The sequence below is a fragment of the Myotis yumanensis genome, unplaced genomic scaffold (genome assembly GCF_028538775.1).
Source record: "Myotis yumanensis isolate MYYU_CA2020_CCGP unplaced genomic scaffold, mMyoYum1.0.hap1 SCAF_16, whole genome shotgun sequence".
Lineage (NCBI taxonomy): Eukaryota > Metazoa > Chordata > Mammalia > Chiroptera > Vespertilionidae > Myotis > Myotis yumanensis.
The window spans coordinates 50294968-50316241 of record NW_027223767.1 but is presented as its reverse complement, the minus strand read 5'-3'; the positions used below and the strand labels follow the sequence as shown (position 1 = coordinate 50316241).

Below are 21274 nucleotides of genomic sequence, written 5' to 3'. Positions count from 1 at the left end.
GGGCACAGGCCTGTGAGGACAGGCTCCCAGCCAGCCCGCCTCTGCCCCACCCACAGACGCCTGGGCAGTGGGCATCGGCTGGGCCCAGGCTCTGGGCATGCCAGCCCTGGGCGAGGCACTCGCCAGCCTCCCAGGGTGGTCAGAGGCCCTGGCCACTCACCTGCGGCAGCTCGAACCAGATGGTCTGGGGACTGTCAGTGGAGCCGTAGTTGAGTTCCAGGGCTGGGGGCCTGTCTGCCTCCAGGGGGCTCAGCAGGTGGAGCTGCTGCAGGTCCCTCAGGGCGATGGAGCAGCACAGTGTCTGGGGGCAGCAGGGACAGGGGTTGACCCTCTCACGGGGGTACGTGTGGGCGGTGGGAGGGGAATGGCCCAGGGTGCCCAGCCCACCTGGGAACTGGGGTCCATGAGGATGAGGTGCTGGCGGTTCAGCCCCAGGAGGCTGGGTCTGGGCAGCGTCAGGTCACTTGCTCGCAGCACCACGTAGACAGTGTAACCGAAGAGGGGCAGCTGGCTGGCCGCCTCTGGGGGTGGAGGGGTGACACGGAAGATGGGAGTTCTGGGGCCTGGGGACCTGCCCTACTGGCCCCCAGGTGAGGTGAGAGGGACAGGGAAGGTGGAGCAGCTTTCTCAGCCCTCCACCCTCACCCCTTCCCTCCAGGGCCTCTACCTCCTTCCTCCTCCCCAGCTGCCCCCGGGCCCCAGACCCACCGATGAAGCCGATCTGAGCTTCCTGGGCGCTGCATCCTTGCAGCTGCCTCAGCTCCTGGTCCATCAGGCTCTGGATGGCGGCCATGTTCACCTGACCTTGCAGCAGCCTCGGCAAGTAAGCCAGCAGGTCTTGCCTAGGACACAGCGGTGGGTCAAGGCTGGGCATCCAGCCGGCACGCAGTGGGTGAACCAATGGCTACGTGGGTGAGACTGAAGATCCAGACACACCAGTGAGGTGTCCCTGCCCTCGAGCTTGGGTGGGGTGGACAGGGGCCCCACTGCTCCAGCCCCATCTGGTTAGGGCCAAGGAGAGTAAAGTCAGGTGGCCCTGACCTTGGATTGTGGGCTGAGAGGCCCTTGGGGTGGATGCTGAGGCTGACCTCAGCACCAGGAGGGACGAGAAGTGACAGGTGTGGGGGGCGTGCACACTCACTCTGAGCGGGGGGCCTCTTGGGTCCTGCTGACAAGCTGGAGGGCAGCCAGCCGGGCAACTTGGGCATCTGCCTGGGCACCGACCAACAGCTTCCCCTGCAGGTAGTCTCGCTGCACCTGAGGGCAGAGCACAGTGAGGGGCAGCTGTGCCCTACAGCCCCCGACAGTCCTGCCCCCGTCCCTGCTCCTGGCGGGAGGGGAGGGAGGCCCGGAGGCCCCGCCCAGGCAGCGGGCAGCAGGCTGACCTGGCTGTAGTGGGTGCTGATGTAGGTGGGGTTATCAAAGTGCAGGCGGGTCTCCCAGCCGAGCCGCCGGCTGTGCAGGCTGGTTTTCGGGTCCACCAGCACATTGTTGAGGTACTCCTGGGGCCGCAGGGGCCGCACCAGCTCACCTGCACGGGGAGTTCGGTTCACCGCCCTCCCTGCTGCCCAGGCCCCGCCCCGCCCCTGCCAGCCCCAGTGTAGGGCACAAAGGTGGACCCAGCAGGGGAGCCGCCCTGAGGGCAGCCTGGCGTCCTTCCCCCACGACTCGCCTTCGCCTTGGATGAGGAACAGGGCAAATTCCTGGACCTCCTCGGGCTCCGTGATGCCCATCTTCCCACACAGCTCCTCCAGCACCTCTGCTGCCACCTGGGCGTGCAGACAGGCCATGATGGGGCCGGGGCCAGGACTGATGCCACAGCCCCGCCCCTCCCCAGCCCGTCTCGGGTGGCCCCAGCTCACGGTGAAAGTCCCGATGTTGGTCTTGTAGCCCACGCCCCCGGGCAGGTGAACCAGGAGCAGGCGGAGCATTTTCCCTTTCTGCCAAGGCATGTGGCAGGTCAGTCCACCCCAGACAAAGGCCCTGGCTCCCCCCAACCCCCTGAGGGAGACCCAGAATGCCCGCCGCCTGCACCCCCAGTACCAGGAACGCCTTCATTTCTCCCGGGGGCGGCAGCCGCCGGCGCCCCCCGTATTTGACCGTCTGCTGGAGGTGCTTCTGGCTGCTGTGGGCCAGCTCTGCAGAGAGGACCAGGCTGTGGTCAGCGGCATCTTCAAACCCCTCCCCACGCTGCCGAGACCCCGCCTGGGAGCCCCTCCCACAGGCACCTTGACTCCTGCCTGCGTCCTGCAGAAACTGGGTCACGTAGGGCATCAGCGTGGTGGACGGCGGCAGGAAGCCGGTGAGGAGGCTGAGGAAGCTCCAGCCTCGAGCACAGAATTCCCTGCGGGGCAGAGAGCCTGGGCTCGGGCTGCCGGACCACGCAGCGGGCTGCCTGCCGCCCACCCCAGCACCCCAACACTCACAGCCGGGGGTGTCCCGTGACCTGCTTGATGGCCTGGCAGTAAATCTCATCCCTGAGATCCTCTTTCTCCCGGCACAGCTACGGGCACAGAAAGGGCCGGTGGGCAGGGGAGGGGCAGCCGGGGGGCGGGCAGAGTGCAGTGGAGTGAGGGGTGGCGTGGGAGCTGATGGCTAGAGGCTGGGGGCCAAGTGGAGTGACAGCCCAGTCGGTGGTCATCTCTCTGTTATCTCACTCGGTTTAATGGTGTCTGCACAACCGGTCACTCTAAGTCACGGTCTCCACGTGCTGCCGGCCGTGCTTGGCCTGTCCTCCGCCTTCCCTGGTCCCTCTTAGTTACCTCCTTGACCTCTAAGGGCCTCGGTACTCCTCCCTGATGCTCTTAGCTGCTTCCATCTGCTGATGACCTGGTGCCTGCCTCCAGCTCTCACTTCTCCCTTGAACCCCAGCCCTCCCCTTGGAAGTCTGGGACTTCAGACCTCACATGTCCGAAATTCCTCCAGCAGCCCAGGCCCGCTCCTCCCCCAGGCTTAGCAAACAGCCAGGGCCTGTGGCATCCCTGGCCACTCTCTCACACCCACCCCACATGCAATTCCTGGAACCCGGTGCTCGGCGTCTCCTGCTCTCTGCTGCCACCTCTCGGCCCCCGCCGGCACTGCCTCTCACCTGGCATCACTGCAGTCACCTTTGCCCTTAGGCCCCCAGAAGAGCCACAGCTAGAGCGACCCCAGCAAACACAAGCCACATCCCTCCTCAAACCCCTCTCGTGGGTTTCTCTCTCTTGAAAAGAAAATCGAAGTTCTGACAATGGCCTGCAAGGCCTGCCGTGACCTGGACCCGCTGTCCGTCCCAGGGCTGCCTCCTCCCCTCTCCCCTCGCCCACGGGCTCCAGCCACGCTGGCCTTGCTGGTGCTGAGGCTTACCCTCTCGTGAGCATGTCACCCCGGCCCCTCCCTCTGTCCACATGCACTGCCCCGGTGCACACAGGCCTCACTCCCTCTGCTCCAGTGTCAGCTTCTGCACTGGCTCAGCCCCCTCCCCGGCCTTCCCCACGGCTGCACCTGTCTCCTCCTACTAGGTCGTAAGCTCTGCCAGGACGTAGTCTGCGTGGCTCACTGCCACACCCCCGGCATATAGTAGGTGCTCAATAAACACTTGTGGCTGATTCGAGTGAATAGTGACCAAGGGAAGGGGGTCCCGTTCAGGCCCAGGCAGGACAGGACTTCATCCTCAGGCTCCCGGTGTCTCCCCCAGGTCCCGGCGCACACAGCCCTCGCTTACCTTCAGCAGCTCATAGAGGAGCTCTATCTCGTCCTTGCCCCGGGGCTTCGGCTGGTCCCCCATAAACTGCATCAGAACTACAGGCAGCACGAGAAGCGTGGGGAGCTGGGCGGGGCCTGGGCCTGGCCCACGCGTCCCCACACGGCTTTCCCCGCCATCTGATGCCTTGCTCTCAAAACGTGTGTGAGCCAGGGCGGGCAGCGGACCCAGCTTTACCGATGGGGAAACAAGGCTCAGAAATTCTGTGGGTGCCCGCAGCCCCACACGGCACCGCCACTGCCTTCCGGCCCAGAATCTACACAACCCACAACATCTTGGGCAGGAGTAGAAGTGGGCGGAGGCCGCCGGGGAATAGGAACCACCCCTGAGCTGCCCTGAGCTGGCGAACTCCCGGGAGAAGGCAGCCGGGTGCCTAGGTCCAAGGCACCACAGGCACGGGGCCCAGGCCAGCCACTCACCCTGGAAGCTCTCCACAGCCCGCCTGCTCGTGTCCTCATCACTGAGGCTGATGAGCGACTCCTGGATGGGGGCCTGCAGGCAAAGAGGCTGGGCTGTGGGTCTGGGGCCTGTGGGACCCAGGGGGCAGGTCCACTGGCCCGACGCCCCCTCCTGCCCCCCTACCTTGGTGTACTGCACCAGGCTGGCCATGGCCTTCTGAGCATCTCCGCCTGCCTGGGCCAGCCTGAGGGGCAGAGAGAGCACAGCCCTGCTTGCTCAGCCCTTCCGCCCCTTCCCAGGCTGTGGCCTGGTAGCCCCGAGCAGAAGCTGAGGATGGACGGGTAGGGTGGGCCAGGGCGGGCCAGGGCACTCACAAGGTCTGGGGCTTCCGGAAGTATTTCAGGGCAAAGTCCTGCATGGTGTAGTTGTGGGAGACAATGGACAGAGAGGCAGGGGCCTCGGAGAAGGGCAGGCCGCTGGCCTCCGAGTTGTCACCGTGTGCCCGGCTCGAGGCTCTGGCGGGGCCCTGGGAGCACAGGAGACCTGGTGTCACCCTGAGACCTGGCCGGTCCGGAGACCCTGCCCCAGCCCCGCCCGGCCCGCCCAGAGGAGCAGGGGAGCGGCTGCAGTGAGCACACCACCAGTCAGGAGAGTCAAGAGCTTTTTATTGAGCCTCTTCTAGGGCAGCACTGAACTAAGCACCACAGGGACACAGGAGGGGCAGACAGCACAGCCCCGCCCACGGGGAGCTCACGGTCCCGCTGCGGAGGTGAGGCAGGCGCTGGGAGAGGGTGGAGAGGGTGGTGGGCGAGCCTCACTGTTCTTTCCTCAACTCCTACTTCATCACCTCCAGCCCCCTCTCCCGCAGAGCCGGGCCTGGCTCTCCGCGCAGCAGCGAGAAGGAAAAGTCGGGGGCAGCAGCCGGCTGCACCACATCCACAGGAAAGAGTCCGGAGCGGCCGCCGGCAGAGCCAAACTGCCAGCCTGGAGGGCACGCAGGGATAGCGCCTTACCCACCTGCCCCTCTGTCCTCAGAGTCGTCTCCCCAACCCGCCCCCCCCCCGCGCCCCCCGTGCCACCCTCCCTCGCCAGCGCCCTGCTGGCCCTGGAGAGACCTGGCTCCAGATCGATGGCCGGCAGCAGCTTGATGAGGTCCCCGCGGTGGAAGCTGAGGAGGCTGCGGTCATCGGTGATGTAGCTTCGCAAGGCGACGACATAGCCGGAGTCCTGCAGGCAGGAGGGTGGGAGGGTGAGCGGGCGAGGGAGTGGCCAGCCTGCCGGTGGCCCCTGTCCTGCCACCCTACCTGCTGGCCCTCCACTGGCCCATCCCCACCTCAGCACCCCAGAGTTCCAGGGGCCCAGCCCCAACCCAGGAAGCTTGGAGGAGCTTGGCTGACAGCCCCGAGACCAGGCAACCCAGACAGGGCACCCTGGAGCGTAAGTGGAGGCCCCGCTCGGCCCCTCTCGCCCGCACTTGCCTTCTGGAGCTCACTTAGGAAGAGCTCGACCATGGCCTTGATGGCACCTGCCCGGGCCGAGTGCAGCACCAACTGCTCGCTCTTCAATGTCAGCTCCAGGGTGGAGCCCCCCCGGCACTCCACGCCCAGCACCTCAGCAAAGCTGTGCACAGGGTAGGGGCATGAGCTGGGGGCCACCTCGCCACCTCCAGCCCCCTACCGGCCCAGCCCCACCTGTAGGAGCAGAGAGTCTTCAGCTGGTGGAGGCCGACGCCAGGACCTCGGGCCAGCTTGAGCAGTCTCAGCCCCCGGTGCGACACGCCCAGCAGCTGCACGTTGCTGCCACTCTCGCCCTGCCCAGAAGGGGGTCACAGAAAGGCTGCTGGGTCCCCTCCACCACCCAGGATGCCTTTATGTTTCCCCACCCCCTACTCCCATCCCTGCTGCAGAAGGCCCTGGCCATGTGCCGGGGTCCGCTGGGTGCTGTCACCCCCAGCCCTACCCCCACCTCACTCACCGAGACACGGAAGATGCGGGAGAAGTAATTGGCCCAGTTGTCCCGAGCGGCCACCACAATGCGCTTCTTGACACTGTCCTCAGTGGTGCCGAGTGAGTCCAAGCCCACCTCCAGGTCGCCTGTGGGCAGGGACAGCCCCAGCCTGTCCTGAGGCTCCCCACGGAGCAAACCCCAGAGTCTGCTCTCTCCCTCCAAGCAGGCCCGGCCCCCAGCACCCCAGCTCCCTGAGTCCAGGGTCCCTGGACCATACCCAGCAGGTCTTTCATTTTGCACCGCTCGTCCTGGGAGATCCGGGTGCAGGACTCGGAAAAGGTGTCCCTCAGGATCTGGGGGCAGAGCCAAGTGGTCACCACCAGGGCCCGGGGCCAGAGCCCCCCATGGAAGCATCACACACCGAGGAGAAGCTGGAGGGCCCGAGGGCGGAGACGGAGCAGGAGAAACACGGCTTCCAAGTCCTGGACCCCACCACCCCGAGCTCTGCCTGCCTCCCCGCGAGTGCCGGCTGCTCCTCGGTCAGCGGAAGTAAGCCTCCCTGAAGCAGCAGAACTTGGGGGAGGCTATGGAGATCGGGGGACAGGCACGGTCCTGGGAGCATCCAGAGTTGACCAAGGAACAAGCACCAGGAGCACCTACTGTGTGCTGGAGCCTGTTAGGTACTGTGTACACTACCCTTAATCCCCGTGGCCAGTAATGGTCCCTACTCACAGGGGTGTGAGGGTTTCAGAGAGGAGGCGGGGCTGGAACCGCACAAGTGCCCCACAGGTGCTGGCTGTTACCCTGACCTCCCGCGGGCGGGAACGCCCAGGTGCCCAGGTGTGGGTGCGCTCTCACCTGCTCACAGAGGAGCCCCAGGTTGTAGGGGTGGCTGAAGTTCTCCCGGGGGTAGAAGACCTGGAGGAGGGCATGGAGAGCGAGGGTGGGCATGGCGTCCTGCGCAGCCCCTTCCCGCTCTCCTCCCCCCGCATCCCCGTCTCTGCCTTCCAGGCCAGACAGAAAATCCCCTGAGGTGGTCGTGGGGCGGCAGCTCCCCGTGTTTGTGTGTGGGGAGCAGATACTGGGGTTCCCCAGCGGGGTCCCGCACACCCCCTCCCCAGCCCTCATGCCCACCTCCTTGCGTAGGAACAGCCTCCAGGGCGCACTGGTGTAGGAGAAGCACACGCTGCCGGAGGGCACGAGTAGCTGGGTGCTCACCCCCTGATCTCCCATGGACCCCAGAGAGCCTGGCAGAGGAGGTGCCGGGAGCACCGGGTGAGGAGCGGCCAGAGCCAGAAGGACGGGCTCAGGGTGAGAAGACCCTCGCCGCCCCAGCCCCTGGGAGGCCCACCCCTCCCACGCCGCCCCACCTCACCCCGCTGCCCAGCCGCACCCCTCGGCCCCGCCCCGCCCCGCCCCTCCTCCCCGTCCCTCGGCTTCGCCACGCCCCTAGTCCCATGTCAGGCCTCAGACTCTCCCCGGGGCCTTTGACCACGTCAGCAGGGCCATTACATTTCTGACAGAGCTGTCAGCTCTGTGTCGAGGACATCACCCTGTGTGTGCCAGTCCCTCGGTGCCAGACAGGTCCCAGGGGGTACCGGGCCCTGCCCTGGGCGGGAACGCGGAAGCTGGGGCTCCAAAGTCCAGAAGCCAGAGCAGCTGACCTCAGCCATGAGCACCCCCAGGCTGTTGGGAATCCTGCCCCCCTCCTCCCCTCTCCGCCAAGGAAGCCCGCCGCATGGGGTCGTGGGGTTCCTTACCGCGGGGCTCAGCTGAAGGGGTCCCCAGCTCTCCTGGTGGAGGCAGTGGGGGCGGGGGTGGAGGTGGGGATCCCTGGGCAGTGGGTGGCTTCTGGCCAAACAGCTCCTGAAGGGGCCCCTGCTTCTCCCGGATGGAGTTGGAGGTGCGGATCCGCGGTGTGGCCTTGGGTCGAGGGGCCACGGCTGGCGGAGGACCCTTCTCTGGGCCAGGGGACAGCGCCTGTGGGGGCGCAGAGAGCGCACACAAGCTGTGTCTAGGGAGAAGGCCAGTGGACCCCCGAGAGCCTCGGGCTCCGGAGCAGAGCAGCCGCGCCCTGGATGGGACGGGACCGGCCTCACCAACGGGGGCGATTGGGCACCGCTGATCCCCAGCTTGGCCAGAGCCTCGTCCTTAGGGTTGTTTCTCTTCAGGAAATTTTGGGGGGGCCTCCTGAGAGAAGGAAAAGGTCAGGAGCCCGCAGGTTTCTCCCTGCGGAGTGGGCAGCGCTGGCAGGCCCCGGGCCCACCTGGATGGCTGCACCGGCACGGGCACGGGGCCTGGGCGGCTCTGGTACATGCGGATGATGTTACGGATCTCCCTGCTGGGCAGCTTCGGGGGTTCTGGGCTGGGCACCGCATCTCTGCCCTGCGCCTGCCTGGGACCACCATCAGGCTCCGCCTCCCGGGCCAGCTCAGCCTCCGCCTTCCGCACAGCTTTGGCCCCACCTGGTGTCAGTGGCTTCTTCACTCCCGGGCGGGCGGGAGGAGGAGATGGCACTGCCGAGGAGGAAACATGTGAGACCCTGTGCAAAACCGCGGAGCCAGGGGCACCCCCACTTCCCGTCCCGCTGCCCCCCATCTCCCTGCCACCTGCACTGGGTTCCTCCTCTTCCTGCTCCTCCCCTCGGGGGATCTGCACCTTGGCCGGAGGCTTCGCCATCTTCACCTTGATCTGCTGCTGCCCTGTAAGTGCCCGGATGGCCCTGTCACCCTCCATCTGGCCAGCCCATCCGTGCCCCCGGACAGGCCACATCAGACTCAGAGGATAGAGTGCACCCGCTGTCCCCTGGCCAGGCTGGGCCTGCCACCCCAGATCCCCTCACCCATCTTCTGGAAATAGTTCCGTTTCTGCTGGAAGCTCCTCAGCCTCTCCTCCTCGTCCTGTGAGGTCTCCTGCGGGGTCTCCTGAGGGGTTTCCTGTGGGGTCTCCTGGCAGGAAGGGGAAGTGAGGGAACAGCCCTGCCAGCCAAGCTGCCCCTCTCACAGTGAACCCCCTCGAATCCCTGGGACTGGGATCTTCCCACTGCCCTGCCCTGTCTTTCATCCCTGCAGCCCTGGAGCCGGCTGCCCCGTCCGGGATGGCCCTCTGCGGTCTCCACTCCTCACCCTCAGGCAGACACCCACCAGCTCCGGCTCTGGCTCCGGCTCCGGCTCCGGCTCCTTCCGGGGGGCCGGGGGCTTCTTGGGCTTTGGGGCCGTGGCTGTAGTTGCCTGGGCCTGGCGCTGGCGCTGCTGAGTCTGCTGCTCTAGGGTCAGGGACATGGCCTGGGCGGTCATCTGCTGGGCCTGAGGGGGAGGAGCGGTGGACCAGGTTAGAGCTGGCCTGGCCCTGCCCACAGGCCTGGCCCTGCCAGGCCACCCGGGGGCCCTGCCCACCCTCACCAGGAGCAGCGCCTGCTGGTTGATGAAGTTCTGCTGCTGGGCTGCCAGCTGCCTGGCGTCCACGCTGGGGAGCAGGGGCTGTGGCTGTGGCTGTGGTGGCACCACCATGGCTGCAGAGTGGCAGGTGGACGGGGCAGGTGAGCACCGGGGCCAAGTTGGAAACCCTTTGCCCACTGTGCCCTCTGAGCCTCTGGCAGGACCCTCCCTCCTCCAGTCCCTACCTGAGAAGGCACCCGGTGCCCCAGCCCAGCCTTACCTGGCATGGCAGGGACTGTGCCCATAGCTGGCATCATGGGCATGGGTGCAGGCATCATAGCTGGCATGGGTGCAGGCATCATAGCTGGCTGCATCATCCCTGGGTACACTGAGGGGACAGGGCCCTCCCAGGTTGGTCCCTAGCTGGGCCCATGGACCACCTCCCTCCAGCTCCAGGCAACGCGTCCAGGCCCAGGGTGCTGGCTGGGGCTCTAACCCCAGATCCAGGGTCCTAGGCCATGCTCGCCTGTGCTGCTCCACCCCCCACTCACCCATAGGGTAGCTTCCTTGCTGCATGGGCCCGATGCCGCCCCCTCCCTTCATGCGGCTGCTCAGAGCCCTGGCTTGCTCCAGATCCTGAAGGGACAAAGGTCACACAGGTCATAAGGTCAGAGCTAGAGCCCTGGGAGAGATGGGAGGGGCAGCAGAGGCCCCAGTGGGGTAGGGGCAGGGGTGGGGTGGGGTGGGGTGGGGTAGGGTATGTGTGCAGGATACTCACGCTGAGGCCTGGGGAGAGGACCGGCTCGAAGATGTGGTCCAGGTAGCTATCCAGGTTCCCTGAGGCCCGGGGCTCCCCTGTGGAGCCGGAGGAGGGGCAGTGTCACCACCTGGGGTGTGGGCTCCCTACACCCCCATTCCCAGCTCTGCCAGCCTCAGTGTGCCCACTCCCAGCCTTACCTGTGTGGCCCCTGCCAGGAAGTGTCGGGGCTGGGCCTGGAGGGGGACCTGGGCACAGTGAGGGGGCCTGGACGCCGGGGGCGGGGGGGATGTCCTCGGCTCTGCGGGAGATAGTGGGCCCAACTGAGCGGGCACCTGGCTGCGGGCAGTGCCTGGCTGAGGCCAGGTGTAGAAGCTGCTGAGGGGGGTGTCCAACGGAGGGGGAAGAGGCTTGCAGGGGTCGGGGTAGGGGGGGACTGGGTCTGTGAGCCCCTGTAACCACCAGGTGTGATACAGTGGCTGTGGGGTCAGGGTAGGGACAGGAGCAGGCCGGGGACAGGGGTGCTAGGGCAGCACCTACAAGCTTTGGGGGGCAATGGGGTAGCTGTGGGGATCAGCAGGGTCCCCCAAGTCCTCGGTCTGGCCAATCAGGTCCAGCACAAAGTCACAGCCAGCCAAGTCCTGCCAGGAGTCCCCGGAGTGCAGTGACACGGACCAGCCACGGGGGGGGCCCCTCCAGGCCTCTGGATGGGACAGAGGTGTGCATTAGGGGTGTGGTCAGCCGGGCAGGTGACCATCCCTGAAGGGCCAGGGCCTGAGGGGGGCCAAGGGTGAGGGCTGCGGAGGGGACAGGACCCTGGGTGAAGGCTCCAGATTGCACGGACAGGTTACAACTCACAACCTTCCACTTACCTGTCAGCTCTGACGCACACGTGTACTCATTCACCTACTTAATTGGAACCCGGCCCGTAGGTGTCATCTCCACTCCTGTTGCCTATCTCGTCTGGACCCTGCCCACTTGCCCCGCCCCTTCCCCCCTTGCGGGGCACAGGCTTTGGCCCTGGGCCGGGGCAGCTGCAGGAGGTGCTTGTGGGAGAGTGGGCTGGGAGGATGGGGGGCTCCTGAGGAGGACGGGACCACGCTCAGTGTTGGCTGCACCCTCCATCCCAGGCCCCCGCACCTGCTCTGCAGAATCCACCCAGCAAACTGCTCCCCCGTAGTCCAGGACTCCACCTCTGCCGAGAAGCACTCGTCTGCGGGACCGGGTTGGGGACCAAGAGTGAGAGACGGCGGCCTTCACCCTGGCGGGCAGGGGCTGCTGTCCCCAAGGGGGCCCAAAAGCAGGACAGGAAGGAGAGTAGGATGTTGGGGTGAAGCAGGGAGGGGGTCCAGGGAGCATGAGGGGCAGGCTGGCTCCACTGTAGGCAGCATCACCATTGAGAGTGAAGACGTCCAGCACCATGCGGCCTCGGCGCCATCCGGCCGTCCACTCGAGCTGAGTGGGGGGGTGGGCACGTGTGGTCTCAGGGGCCAGCCGTGCCTGCTCCAGGGCCACCAGCAGCTTGTGCTGGCACAGCGCTGCCATGCCGCTGGGGGCGTGGTCTGACACAAATCTGTGGGGACAGCCCTAGGCTGTGGGGGTGGGGCGGCCGCTGACCCCCCCACCGGCCTCCACCTGAGCCCCCTCCCCCACTGGCCTCCACCTGACCCCCCACTGGCCTCCACCTGACCCCCCCACCGGCCTCCACCTGAGCCCCCTCCCCCACTGGCCTCCACCTGATCCCCCACTGGCCTCCACCTGATCCCCCACTGGCCTCCACCTGACCCCCCCCTACCGGCCTCCACCTGACCCCCCCCACCGGCCTCCACCTGACCCCCCCACCGGCCTCCACCTGACCCCCCCCCTCCGGCCTCCACCTGACCCCCCCCACCGGCCTCCACCTGACCCCCCCCCTCCAGCCTCCACCTGACCCCCCACCCCACCGGCCTCCACCTGAGCCCCTTGTCCTGGGACTCCAGCTGCCAGGCCTCTTACTTGAGCAGTGGCTTCTGCAGGGCGGGCGCCGGGGCAAAGGCGCTGAGCAGGACGGCCATGAGGGCCCAGCCGCGCTGGCTCTGCTGCTCGTTGGGGTTGTGCCACAGCTGGGCCACAAGCTGGCTGAAGAGCTCGTCTCGCAGTCCCGGCCGGTGCTGCCCCTGCCTCACCAGGTAGGTGCCCATGGTCTGCTCCTGCCAGGGCAGCAGGGACTCCTCCCCGAGGAGCCGCAGCATCTGTGGGGCCAGGCGAGGGCAGGGCATGTGGGGCTCCGTGGTCCCAGCCCGCACTGAGGAGCAGGCCTGCCCTGTCCCCTCCCTGGTGTGTCACTCACCACCTTGTTGATGTCCAGGGCATGCTGAGGGTTCTCACCGTCCAGCCGGGTCAGCGGCTTGTCCAGCAGCTGCCCAGGAGTGGGCAGAGATGGCTCCTGCAAGGAAGGAGGGCGACCCAGCGCCTGAGCAGCTGGCCTTGCTGACCTGCTGGGGAGCCCAGGGAGCAGCACTCTGGGGGAGGGAGAAGGAAGGACTGGCATGGAAGACCCTCATTAAAATGCAGCTTAGGCCGAAACCGGTTTGGCTCAGTGGATAGAGCGTCGGCCTGCGGACTAAAAGGTCCCAGGTTCGATTCCGGGCAAGGGCATGTGCCTGGGTTGCGGGCACATCCCCAGTGGGGGGTGTGCAGGAGGCAGCTGATCGATGTTTCTCTCTCATTGATGTTTCTCTCTGTCTCTCTCCCTTTCTCTCTGTAAAAAATCAATAAAATATATTTAAAAAAATAAAATAAAATAAAATGCAGCTTAGAACACCAATCAGAAAGGACATATACCCCCCTATGTTCATAGCAGCACCATGCACCATAGCTAAGGTTTGGAAACAGCCCAAGTGCCCATCAGCAGATGAGTGGATTAGAAAACTGTGGTACATCTACACAGTGGAATACTACGCTACGGTAAAAAAGAAGGAACTCTTGCCATTTGCAACAGCATGGATGGAACTGGAGAGCATTATGCTAAGTGAAATTAGCCAGTCAGGGAAAGATAAATACCACATGATCTCACTCATTTGTGGATTATAGAGAACAACATAGACTGATGAACAGGGACAGATCCAAACACAGAGAAACAGCGATCAGACTATCAATCCCCAGAGGGAAAGTAGGGGAGGGTGGGGGTAAGGGGGAGAGATCAACCAAAGGACTTGTATGCATGCATATAGGCCTAACCAATGGACATGGACAACAGGGGGGTGAGAACATGAGTGGCGGGGCGAGGTTGGGGGGTTAATGGGGGGATGAGGACACATTTGTAATACCTTAACCAATAAAGAAATTAAAGATAAAAATTAAAAAAAAACGCAGCTTAGCCTGGCCCACGTGGTTGAGCGTCGACCTAAGAACCGGGAGGTCACGGTTTGATTCCGATCAGGGCACCTGCCCGGCTTGTGGGCTCGATCCCCAGTGTGGGGCAGGCAGGAGGCAGCCCATCAACGATTCCCTCTCATCATTGATGTTTCTCTCTCTCTCACCCTCTCCCTTCCTCTCTGAAATCAATAAAAATATATTTTTAAAATGAGGCTTAATTGCTTGTTCTGATTACAAAATTGATGCCCACGCACACAGAAAACTCAGAAAACCTGGAAAAGGATAAAGAATAAAAACCACCCCTCGCGTTGCACCGCCGGGCACAGCCCGTTAGTGTCTTGGCCTCTCTCTCTAGTCCTACTTCCTAGTTCTCGGCACAAACACAGCCGTCCCCGCCCCCGCTGTTGTTTCTACACATTGAGATTCTGTTCTGTGTGCAGTTTTGAACCGCACCCTGCAGCCGGGACAGTGTCCCCGGCTGTCACACACCCGTCACACACGCTTTAACACACGGCAGCGGCGGCAGGGCCGGCCCAGGTGTGACAGGCGGGGCTTCACAGAGTGAACAACACCGGGGAGTGAGTCATTTAGGTTCAATGAATATTTTCCGAGGAAGGCAGCTGTGTCCACAGGCCCCAGGCTGGGAGAGGGAGGAGGCGGGGTGGGGACAGGAATAGACAGCCGCTGCCTGGTAGGGGCTCCAGCCAGCGAGAGCTGCGGCCTGGGGGGCCCACCTGGAAGCCGGTGGAGATGAAGCTGGAGAAGGGGAACTGGTCGATGTCCGGCGGCAGGGTCAGGCTGGGCCGAGCAGGAACCTCCGGGGGCTTGGCCTCAGTGATGCTCTGGGCCAGCGTGTGCTGACGGCCTGGGGACAGCACCGGGAGGCGGCCCAGAGGTGCCCAGGTCAGACGCCTGGCTCTGGTACCGCCGCCAGCCCTCACCATCACCCCAGCCCCGTGCAGAGGGAGCCGGACCAGGAGCTCCAGGGGCCTGGAGCCGCAGAGGGAGGGACCACAGGGACGGACCCTCTCCCACAATGGAGGGGCTGGGGAGGGGCCATGGGAAGAGTGACGCCCGTCAAGCAGGACTCACCTTCCTCTTTCCTCAGCAGCACGGCCAGCTCGGCCGGGATCTCCAGGCGCGCCAGCTCCTGCCGGAGGGGCATTGACCCGTGTGGGGAAGGCCCGGCACCCGGGGTCCGTCCTTCCCCAGGTCTATGACCGCCCTCCAAAGACCCTGGGCGCACACACAGGGCCCAGGAGCCCTCAGAGGAACACCGAGGGCACCCAGGCCCCTTCTCGGGGGCACGACACATGCCCCTGAGGGACAGGACCCACACACCCACATGCGCCCTCAGCCGAGCCAGCTTCATCGGGTCCATAGCCCAGCACCACCCTCCAGCTTCCGCCACCTACCATGCTTGGCCCGCTCTCGGAGGACCCGCCGCCGTGCCAGCCACACCAGTGCCCAAGCTGTCAGGGGAGATGCAGGGGGAGCCGATGTCCTGAGAGGAGCCACCTCGAGCCTCCCAGCAGCCCCTCCCCAGCGAGGCAGTTCAGCCGCCCCGCCTGCCCCTGGAGGCCCCGACACAGACAGAGGAGCAAGCACAGACCCAGAGGGGCCAGCTGCCTGCACCCGGTCCCCGGAGCCCTCACCAGCCTCAGTGGGCGGCCCTGCCCGGCTGTTAGGGCAGTGAGGAGAGGGTAGGAGGGCAGGGAGACAGGAAGGAATGGTCTCAGGGGGCAAAGTCCAGCCAGGGAGGGGCCAGGGAGGGCGCAGTACGTGGGTACTGACCTTTGAGCTGCTTTATGGCCTCAACTAGGAGTCATCAGGCGAGAGAGGGGAACAGGTGGGCCCCAGGAGGGCTGGAGGGGACAGGGGCCTGGGGCAGGGGCAGGGATGAAGGAAGGCAAATGGCCTCCTGAGGCCCCAGCCTACCCTGGCCAGGCAGACAGAAGTGGGAGGAGCTCAGCCAGCAATGGCCTGAGGCCTTGGCCTTGTGAGGTTGGCCTCGGAGGCTGGGCACTGTCGGACTCAGCCAGCTTGGCCAGCAAGATGCCTGGCTTCTACCTGAGCTGCTAGTGCCGCCGCCACCTCACCTGCAGTCTCCGCCTCCTCCGGAGCAGGGGCCGGGCCGCTAGCAGCACCGTGTTCAGCTGTCCCAGGGCCGCCCGGCGCCGGAGGTACCGCTTCCTGGAGGCCGGGAAAGGGGTGGGGAACCCAAGCTGACACCCAGTGCCTGAATCCTCCACGCCAAGACAAGAATGTAAGAACTGACCCGAGGCGCCTGGCCGGTGTGGCTCAGTGATTGAGCATCAACCTATGAGCCAGGAGGTCACAGATCCATTCCTGGTCAGGGCACATGCTTGGGTTGCAGGCTCGATCCCCAGTGTAGGGCGTGCAAGAGGCAGCCAATCAATGATTCTTTCTCATCATTGATGTTTCTATTTCTTTCTCCCTCTCCCTTCCTCTCTGAAATCAGTAAAAAAAAAAAATATTAAAAAATAAAATCCCCAAACTCAACAGCAAAAAGACAACCCAATTTAAAAAGCAGGCAGAGGATTTAAGTACACATTTGTCCACAGAATGAAGTACGGTAGCAATCATCTCAGGTAGAAACTATAGTTTAACTTTAACCCTGCTGTTTGGCTTCTGTACTTATTTGCTTTGTTTAACAATAGAAAAGCTATTTTGATTTTCTGAATTATATAAATCATCCCACGTGGGGCGCAGTTACGGTGTTTTGGCCAGGTTCAAACCTCGGACTAATGAAAGGACAGGGTCCTCTCATTGCCACGTGCAAGTCCCAGCTGGAAGGCAGGGCCCTCCCAGCACAATTAAGCTTGAACCTATGGTCCAAACACGTGGCCCCACGTGCCTTGTGCTAGAGTTCAGGTGCATGTAGTTGAGTGAGGTTGGAACTCACGAGAATGCTGTAGACAACGTGATCACGCCCCTACTTTGCCTCGTGGCATCTGCTATAAAATAAAGACACGGCTTGTGGGCGCTGGCGCTGTCTCCTCATCAGGGAGCAGCGTCCCACCGAGACCCAGCTTTCATTCTCTTATCTGTCTGTCCTTAATCCTTTCACACACACCCCCCCCCACACTCAGTTTACCTTTGGCCGCAACAATCCCATTCGATTAAATACCCTATTGATTATAATGTGCATATCCCATTGGTTGTGGTCATACTGGTCTTAGAAAGCACATTTTCCTTTATCTGGGAAGGACAGCACAATTATCCCAAGGTCAGAGGGCTCCAGTTAACGTGTCCCTGTTGACTCAGTGTCCCGGAGACCCAAGCAAACCAGGTTCCTCATTCCAGACCCGAGGGCTCTAGATAATGTGTTTCTGTCAATTCAGTGATCCGGAGACCCCAAAACTATAATTTACATAACATGCTGCTTCTGCTTCTGTAAATTGCTTTTTTTGCAAACCAGGTTCCTCATTCCAAACTTTGGGATGTAATCAATACCTTTGTGATCTTTGCCTATATCAGTCTGGAGTTGCGGCCATCTTATCACTATCAGATCTGGGAGCGCGAAATGCCCCCTCATAGTCCCGAATTTGCAATAAATGTGACCCTTTAATTCGACTTCTTGAGGCGTCCTTGTGTGATTCGAGGAGTACATTACAACAAGAAGATACACAAATGGCCAACAAGCACATGAAAAGAGCTCCACATCATTAGTCTCAGGGAAATGCAAACCAAAACCACAGTGAGAGGCCAGTTCACACCCCCTGGGAGGGCTGCAATTATTTAAAAAAAAAAAAAAAAGAAGGAAAATAAGTATTGGCAAGTAGGGAAACCGGAACCCTCTTATACCGCTGGTGGGAACATAAAGTGAGGCAGCCACTCTGCAAGAACAGTTTGGCGGCTCCTCACAAAGCTAAGCATGGAATTACCACGTGACCCAGCAATTCACTCCTCAGATGGACCCAAAGGACTTGGAAGCAGAGACTTGAACACACACTTGCACGCCCATGTTCACTGAAGCATCATCCACAACAGCCAAAAGGTGGGAACCACCCGAATGAGCCCCGAAGGATGCGTGTACAAACGGGACGTGGTCCGTCCACACGAGGGAACGTTACTCAGCCATAAAGAAGACATGAAGTCCTGATACACGTGACGACGCGGATGAACCTTGCGAGCGTCACGCTTTAGTGCAATAAGCCAGACAGAGAAGAAAGCTGTAGGGGCCGACTTACACGAAGGGTCTAGAACAGGCAATTCATAGATGCAGAAGTAGGCTGGCCGTTACCAGGGCTGGAGGCCAGGGAGAGGGGGGTTATTGCTGAATGGGTACAGTTTCTGTTGGTGATGGAAACGTCCTGGAAAAAGGTAGTGGTGACGGGTGCCCCCTCTCCGGAGGCTCCCTGGAGTCCCTGCCCTCACTTGTTCTCAGCGCTTCAGCAAGCACCTTCGGGGTGACTGGTGCTGGTTTACCCTCTGCATCTGACTCCCCAGCTAGCCTGGGAGGCACCTTCCCGGCCTTCACCTCTGTGCCACCAGCATCCCGGGTGGATGGAGAAGAAGGTCCATCAGGAGCTGTTGGATGGAGGAGCGCTGGGAGTTTATTAGGTGAGAAGGGGGAAGGGGAGGGGGAAGTGTAGGACTAGGAAACGCAGAGCCTGGAGTGTGAAAGTCTGGCCTAAGTCTGACTCGTGCCTTTATTTATTTGTTTGTTTGTTTATTTGTTTATTATTTTGAGAGAGAGTGGAAGGGAGGGGAGAGACAGAGAGAGAGAAACATGGATGTGAGAGAGACAGGATTGGTTGCCTCCCGCACCCCGACCAGGGCCGGGGATTGAGCCTGCAACTGAGGTACGTGCCCTTGACCGGAATTGAACCCATGACTCTTCAAGCCACTGAGCCAAACCAGCTAGGGCCGACTCATGCTTTTAAAAGATCATTCTTGCTGCACAGTGAAGAGCAGACTAGAAAACAGGACACTCAAGGCGTCAAGACTGCAGGCTGGGGGCCTGGACGGATCATGAGTGTCCTGTGACTGGGGTCTTCAAGCAGAGATTATGGCTATGGGCAGGGATGCTGTAAGGAGAGTCCAGTGCTGATGGGATGGGGCACTGGGCAGGCCTTGAGGCCTTATGTCTCCCCAACCTGCCCCACCACCTTGAAAAGGCCCAGGGCCTCGCCCCACCCCTGCAGACCTGGCCTGGAGCCCCCGTACACGAGCCTGCATCCGTGGCAGGAAGCGGAGGCGCTGGCGGGAGATGCAGGCCCGGAGCCCACGGTGCAGGATGAGCAGGGCCTGGGCGCGCCGCTGGGCCCAGTGCTGCTCCAGCTGCTGCCAGCCCAGCTCCTGCAGCAGGACCTGGGGGCCGAGGTGTGGGCTGGAGCAGGCCAGTGTGGGTGCCTCCTCCCTTCCAGCCGGGGGTGCCCAGGACACCTGCCACCCAGCCCCAGCCCATCTCCCGACCACCCAGAAGGACCACCAAACCCTGGGTTTGTCCCCAAATCCTCCTCCCCCTTCTAGCCAGGCCTGCCCCTTGGCACACCCTCCCCCCGCACCTGGGTGGTTCCAAGGTGACAGAGGGGCGACTCGGCCCCCAACACCTGGCTCAGGATGGCACCACACCTCTCCCGGTCAGAGGGCTCTCCCTGCTCCCCAGTCCCCAGGGTCCGGAACCTGCCGGGAGGACAGAGTCAAGGCTGGAGCAGGCACAGCATAAACCTCCCGCCACAGTTGTTGGACACCCGAGCCTCCAGGTGTCCATTCAGTCGCTAAGTCATTCGACAATGATTTGGAAAGCACCTACTATGTGCTAGGCACCTGGGAGAGTTTTGCTGAATGGAGGAGGGGCAGTGAACTCCCGGAGGCATGGAGGGGAGGACGGACAGTGAATAGTGAGAGGAGAGAGAGATGGAGGGAGAGAAGAATGAACAGAGGAAGGGTCGGATGCCAGGCCCGAGGTCCCTGGAAAAGCTGTGCACCTCTGCCGGGAAGGAACCCCAGGAGGACCAGTCACTCTGGGGGGCCTTTCTCGTGTGTCCTGTCCCTGAAGTGCATGGGCCCCTGGCTGCCGCCATCCTGGAACCCTACCTGGCCAGGAAGGTCTGGAAGGGCAGGCGCACAGGGAAGTGGGCACTGCGAGCACAGACGGCCTCCAGGACGCCCGCCTGGCGCAGCTGCTCGGCCACGTGTCCCACATCAAAGAGGCCGGGAAGCTGTGGCCGTGGGACAGAGCCAGTAAGAGGTGGAGTCAGGGGCTTCAGCTTCGGGAAATGCAGGGCAGGGCACATGGAGGGGGAGCGGGGGAGGAGGGCAGGGCAGGGGGGAGGGCTCTGGGCCAGGTGCGGGGGAGCTCACCTTCCCGGGGTTGGGGTTGAGGCACTGGATGAAGTAGATACGGCTCCTGGTAGGTGGAGGGGGGTCACTGAGGTACAGATCAGGCTCCCACCCAACTCCCTGCCACTGGTTTGGGGGCACTGCTCTCACCTGCCCAGCCTGGCCAGGAGGTCCCCCAGGGACTGCTGGAATCGAGAGGCCAGGGTGGGCTTGCCTTGCCCTCCCCCACCCTGGGGCTCTGCTTCCTGGAACAGGCTGCCCACCAGCTGTGGGGAGAGAGGAGGCTTGTCCATAGCCCAGCCTGCCCCCACCCGGGGGAGCCAGGGTGGACCAGCCCACAGCACCCAGACCCTGGCCAGCTCAGGCCGTGGCCCCAGGTGCCAGGGCCTTGGGGGCAAGCCCCTTGAGCAAGAGTGTCCAGGCAAGAAGGGCAGAACGAGGGGACAGAGTGCGGAGGGGCAGGGCTGGGGGGCTGGCAGGGGCACCTGGAGCTGGCTCTGGGCGAGCATTTCTACCACGGCAGGGTCAAGGTGGTCCCGGTTTCTGTTTAAAAATTTGTGAACCTGCAAAAGACAACGTGGGGGAGGGGGGAAGCCAAGGGTGTGGAGGCCGGTCCCTTTGCCAGATATTCTGCCTCTCCCCTCGGAGTTAAAGGCCGCCTTTGTCTCTTTAGGTGGCTGTGCTGGGAACACTGGAAACCCACATACAAAACAATAAAACTGGACTCTTATCTCACACCAGGCACAAAAGTTAACTCCAAGCGAATGATCAAAGGCCTAATGGAAGACCTGGAACTGTAAAACGCTGAGAAGAAAACAGGGAGAAAGCGTCACGACACTGGACTTGGCAATGACTTCCTGAACGTAACACCAGAGGCACAGGCACCAAAAGGAAAATAGTTCAATTCGATTTCAGCACAATTAGAAACTTTTGTGCATCAAAAACTACTATTTGGAGAGCAAAGAGACAACCCACAGAATGGGAGGAAATACTGCAGAGCCGATAAGGGATTACTAGCCAGAGCTCCTACAACTCAACAAGAAAAAAGCAACTCGATTCAAAAAACCGGCAAAAGCCTTGAGCAGACATCTCTCCGAACCTATGCAAACAGCCCGGAAGCTCATGGAAAGACCCACAACATCACTCACTGGTCACAAGGGAAATGCAAATAAAACTGCAATGAGATACAGTGCCAGACCCAGTAGGATGGCTATAATTGTTTTAAATGGAAAATAACACATTTTGCCCTGACCGGTTTGGCTCAGTGCATAGAGTGTCAGCCTGCGGACTGAAGGGTCCCAGGTTCGATTCCGATCAAGGGCATGTACCTTGGTGGCGGGCACATCCCCAGTAGGGGGTGTGCAAGAGGCAGCTGATCGATGT

General features: G+C 62.5%; 1 protein-coding gene across 1 annotated transcript in view; it reads right to left on the bottom strand.

The window, feature by feature from the left end:
- MYO15B (myosin XVB) overlaps positions 1-21274 on the bottom strand; it is a 32208-nt gene that overhangs the window by 391 nt on the left and 10543 nt on the right. Inside the window, exons 16-62 of the mRNA XM_070395415.1 lie at positions 20377-20454; positions 20042-20157; positions 19913-19958; positions 19646-19770; positions 19114-19231; positions 18753-18916; positions 15679-15772; positions 14995-15051; positions 14672-14729; positions 14314-14444; positions 12552-12647; positions 12218-12453; positions 11617-11795; positions 11363-11435; positions 10763-10915; positions 10423-10523; positions 10244-10320; positions 10017-10101; positions 9746-9853; positions 9490-9599; positions 9214-9393; positions 8931-9000; positions 8355-8790; positions 8188-8275; positions 7849-8068; positions 7223-7335; positions 6947-7006; positions 6366-6441; positions 6116-6234; positions 5833-5951; positions 5620-5761; positions 5257-5368; positions 4989-5125; positions 4516-4667; positions 4325-4385; positions 4162-4234; positions 3704-3780; positions 2427-2503; positions 2229-2344; positions 2044-2138; positions 1863-1940; positions 1673-1769; positions 1386-1531; positions 1142-1257; positions 709-842; positions 388-521; positions 161-301 (exon numbers count right to left, since the gene is read on the bottom strand). Of these exons, the coding sequence (XP_070251516.1) occupies positions 161-301; positions 388-521; positions 709-842; positions 1142-1257; positions 1386-1531; positions 1673-1769; positions 1863-1940; positions 2044-2138; positions 2229-2344; positions 2427-2503; positions 3704-3780; positions 4162-4234; positions 4325-4385; positions 4516-4667; positions 4989-5125; positions 5257-5368; positions 5620-5761; positions 5833-5951; positions 6116-6234; positions 6366-6441; positions 6947-7006; positions 7223-7335; positions 7849-8068; positions 8188-8275; positions 8355-8790; positions 8931-9000; positions 9214-9393; positions 9490-9599; positions 9746-9853; positions 10017-10101; positions 10244-10320; positions 10423-10523; positions 10763-10915; positions 11363-11435; positions 11617-11795; positions 12218-12453; positions 12552-12647; positions 14314-14444; positions 14672-14729; positions 14995-15051; positions 15679-15772; positions 18753-18916; positions 19114-19231; positions 19646-19770; positions 19913-19958; positions 20042-20157; positions 20377-20454 (5574 nt within the window). The remainder of the gene's footprint in view (positions 1-160; positions 302-387; positions 522-708; positions 843-1141; positions 1258-1385; positions 1532-1672; positions 1770-1862; positions 1941-2043; positions 2139-2228; positions 2345-2426; positions 2504-3703; positions 3781-4161; positions 4235-4324; positions 4386-4515; positions 4668-4988; positions 5126-5256; positions 5369-5619; positions 5762-5832; positions 5952-6115; positions 6235-6365; positions 6442-6946; positions 7007-7222; positions 7336-7848; positions 8069-8187; positions 8276-8354; positions 8791-8930; positions 9001-9213; positions 9394-9489; positions 9600-9745; positions 9854-10016; positions 10102-10243; positions 10321-10422; positions 10524-10762; positions 10916-11362; positions 11436-11616; positions 11796-12217; positions 12454-12551; positions 12648-14313; positions 14445-14671; positions 14730-14994; positions 15052-15678; positions 15773-18752; positions 18917-19113; positions 19232-19645; positions 19771-19912; positions 19959-20041; positions 20158-20376; positions 20455-21274) is intronic.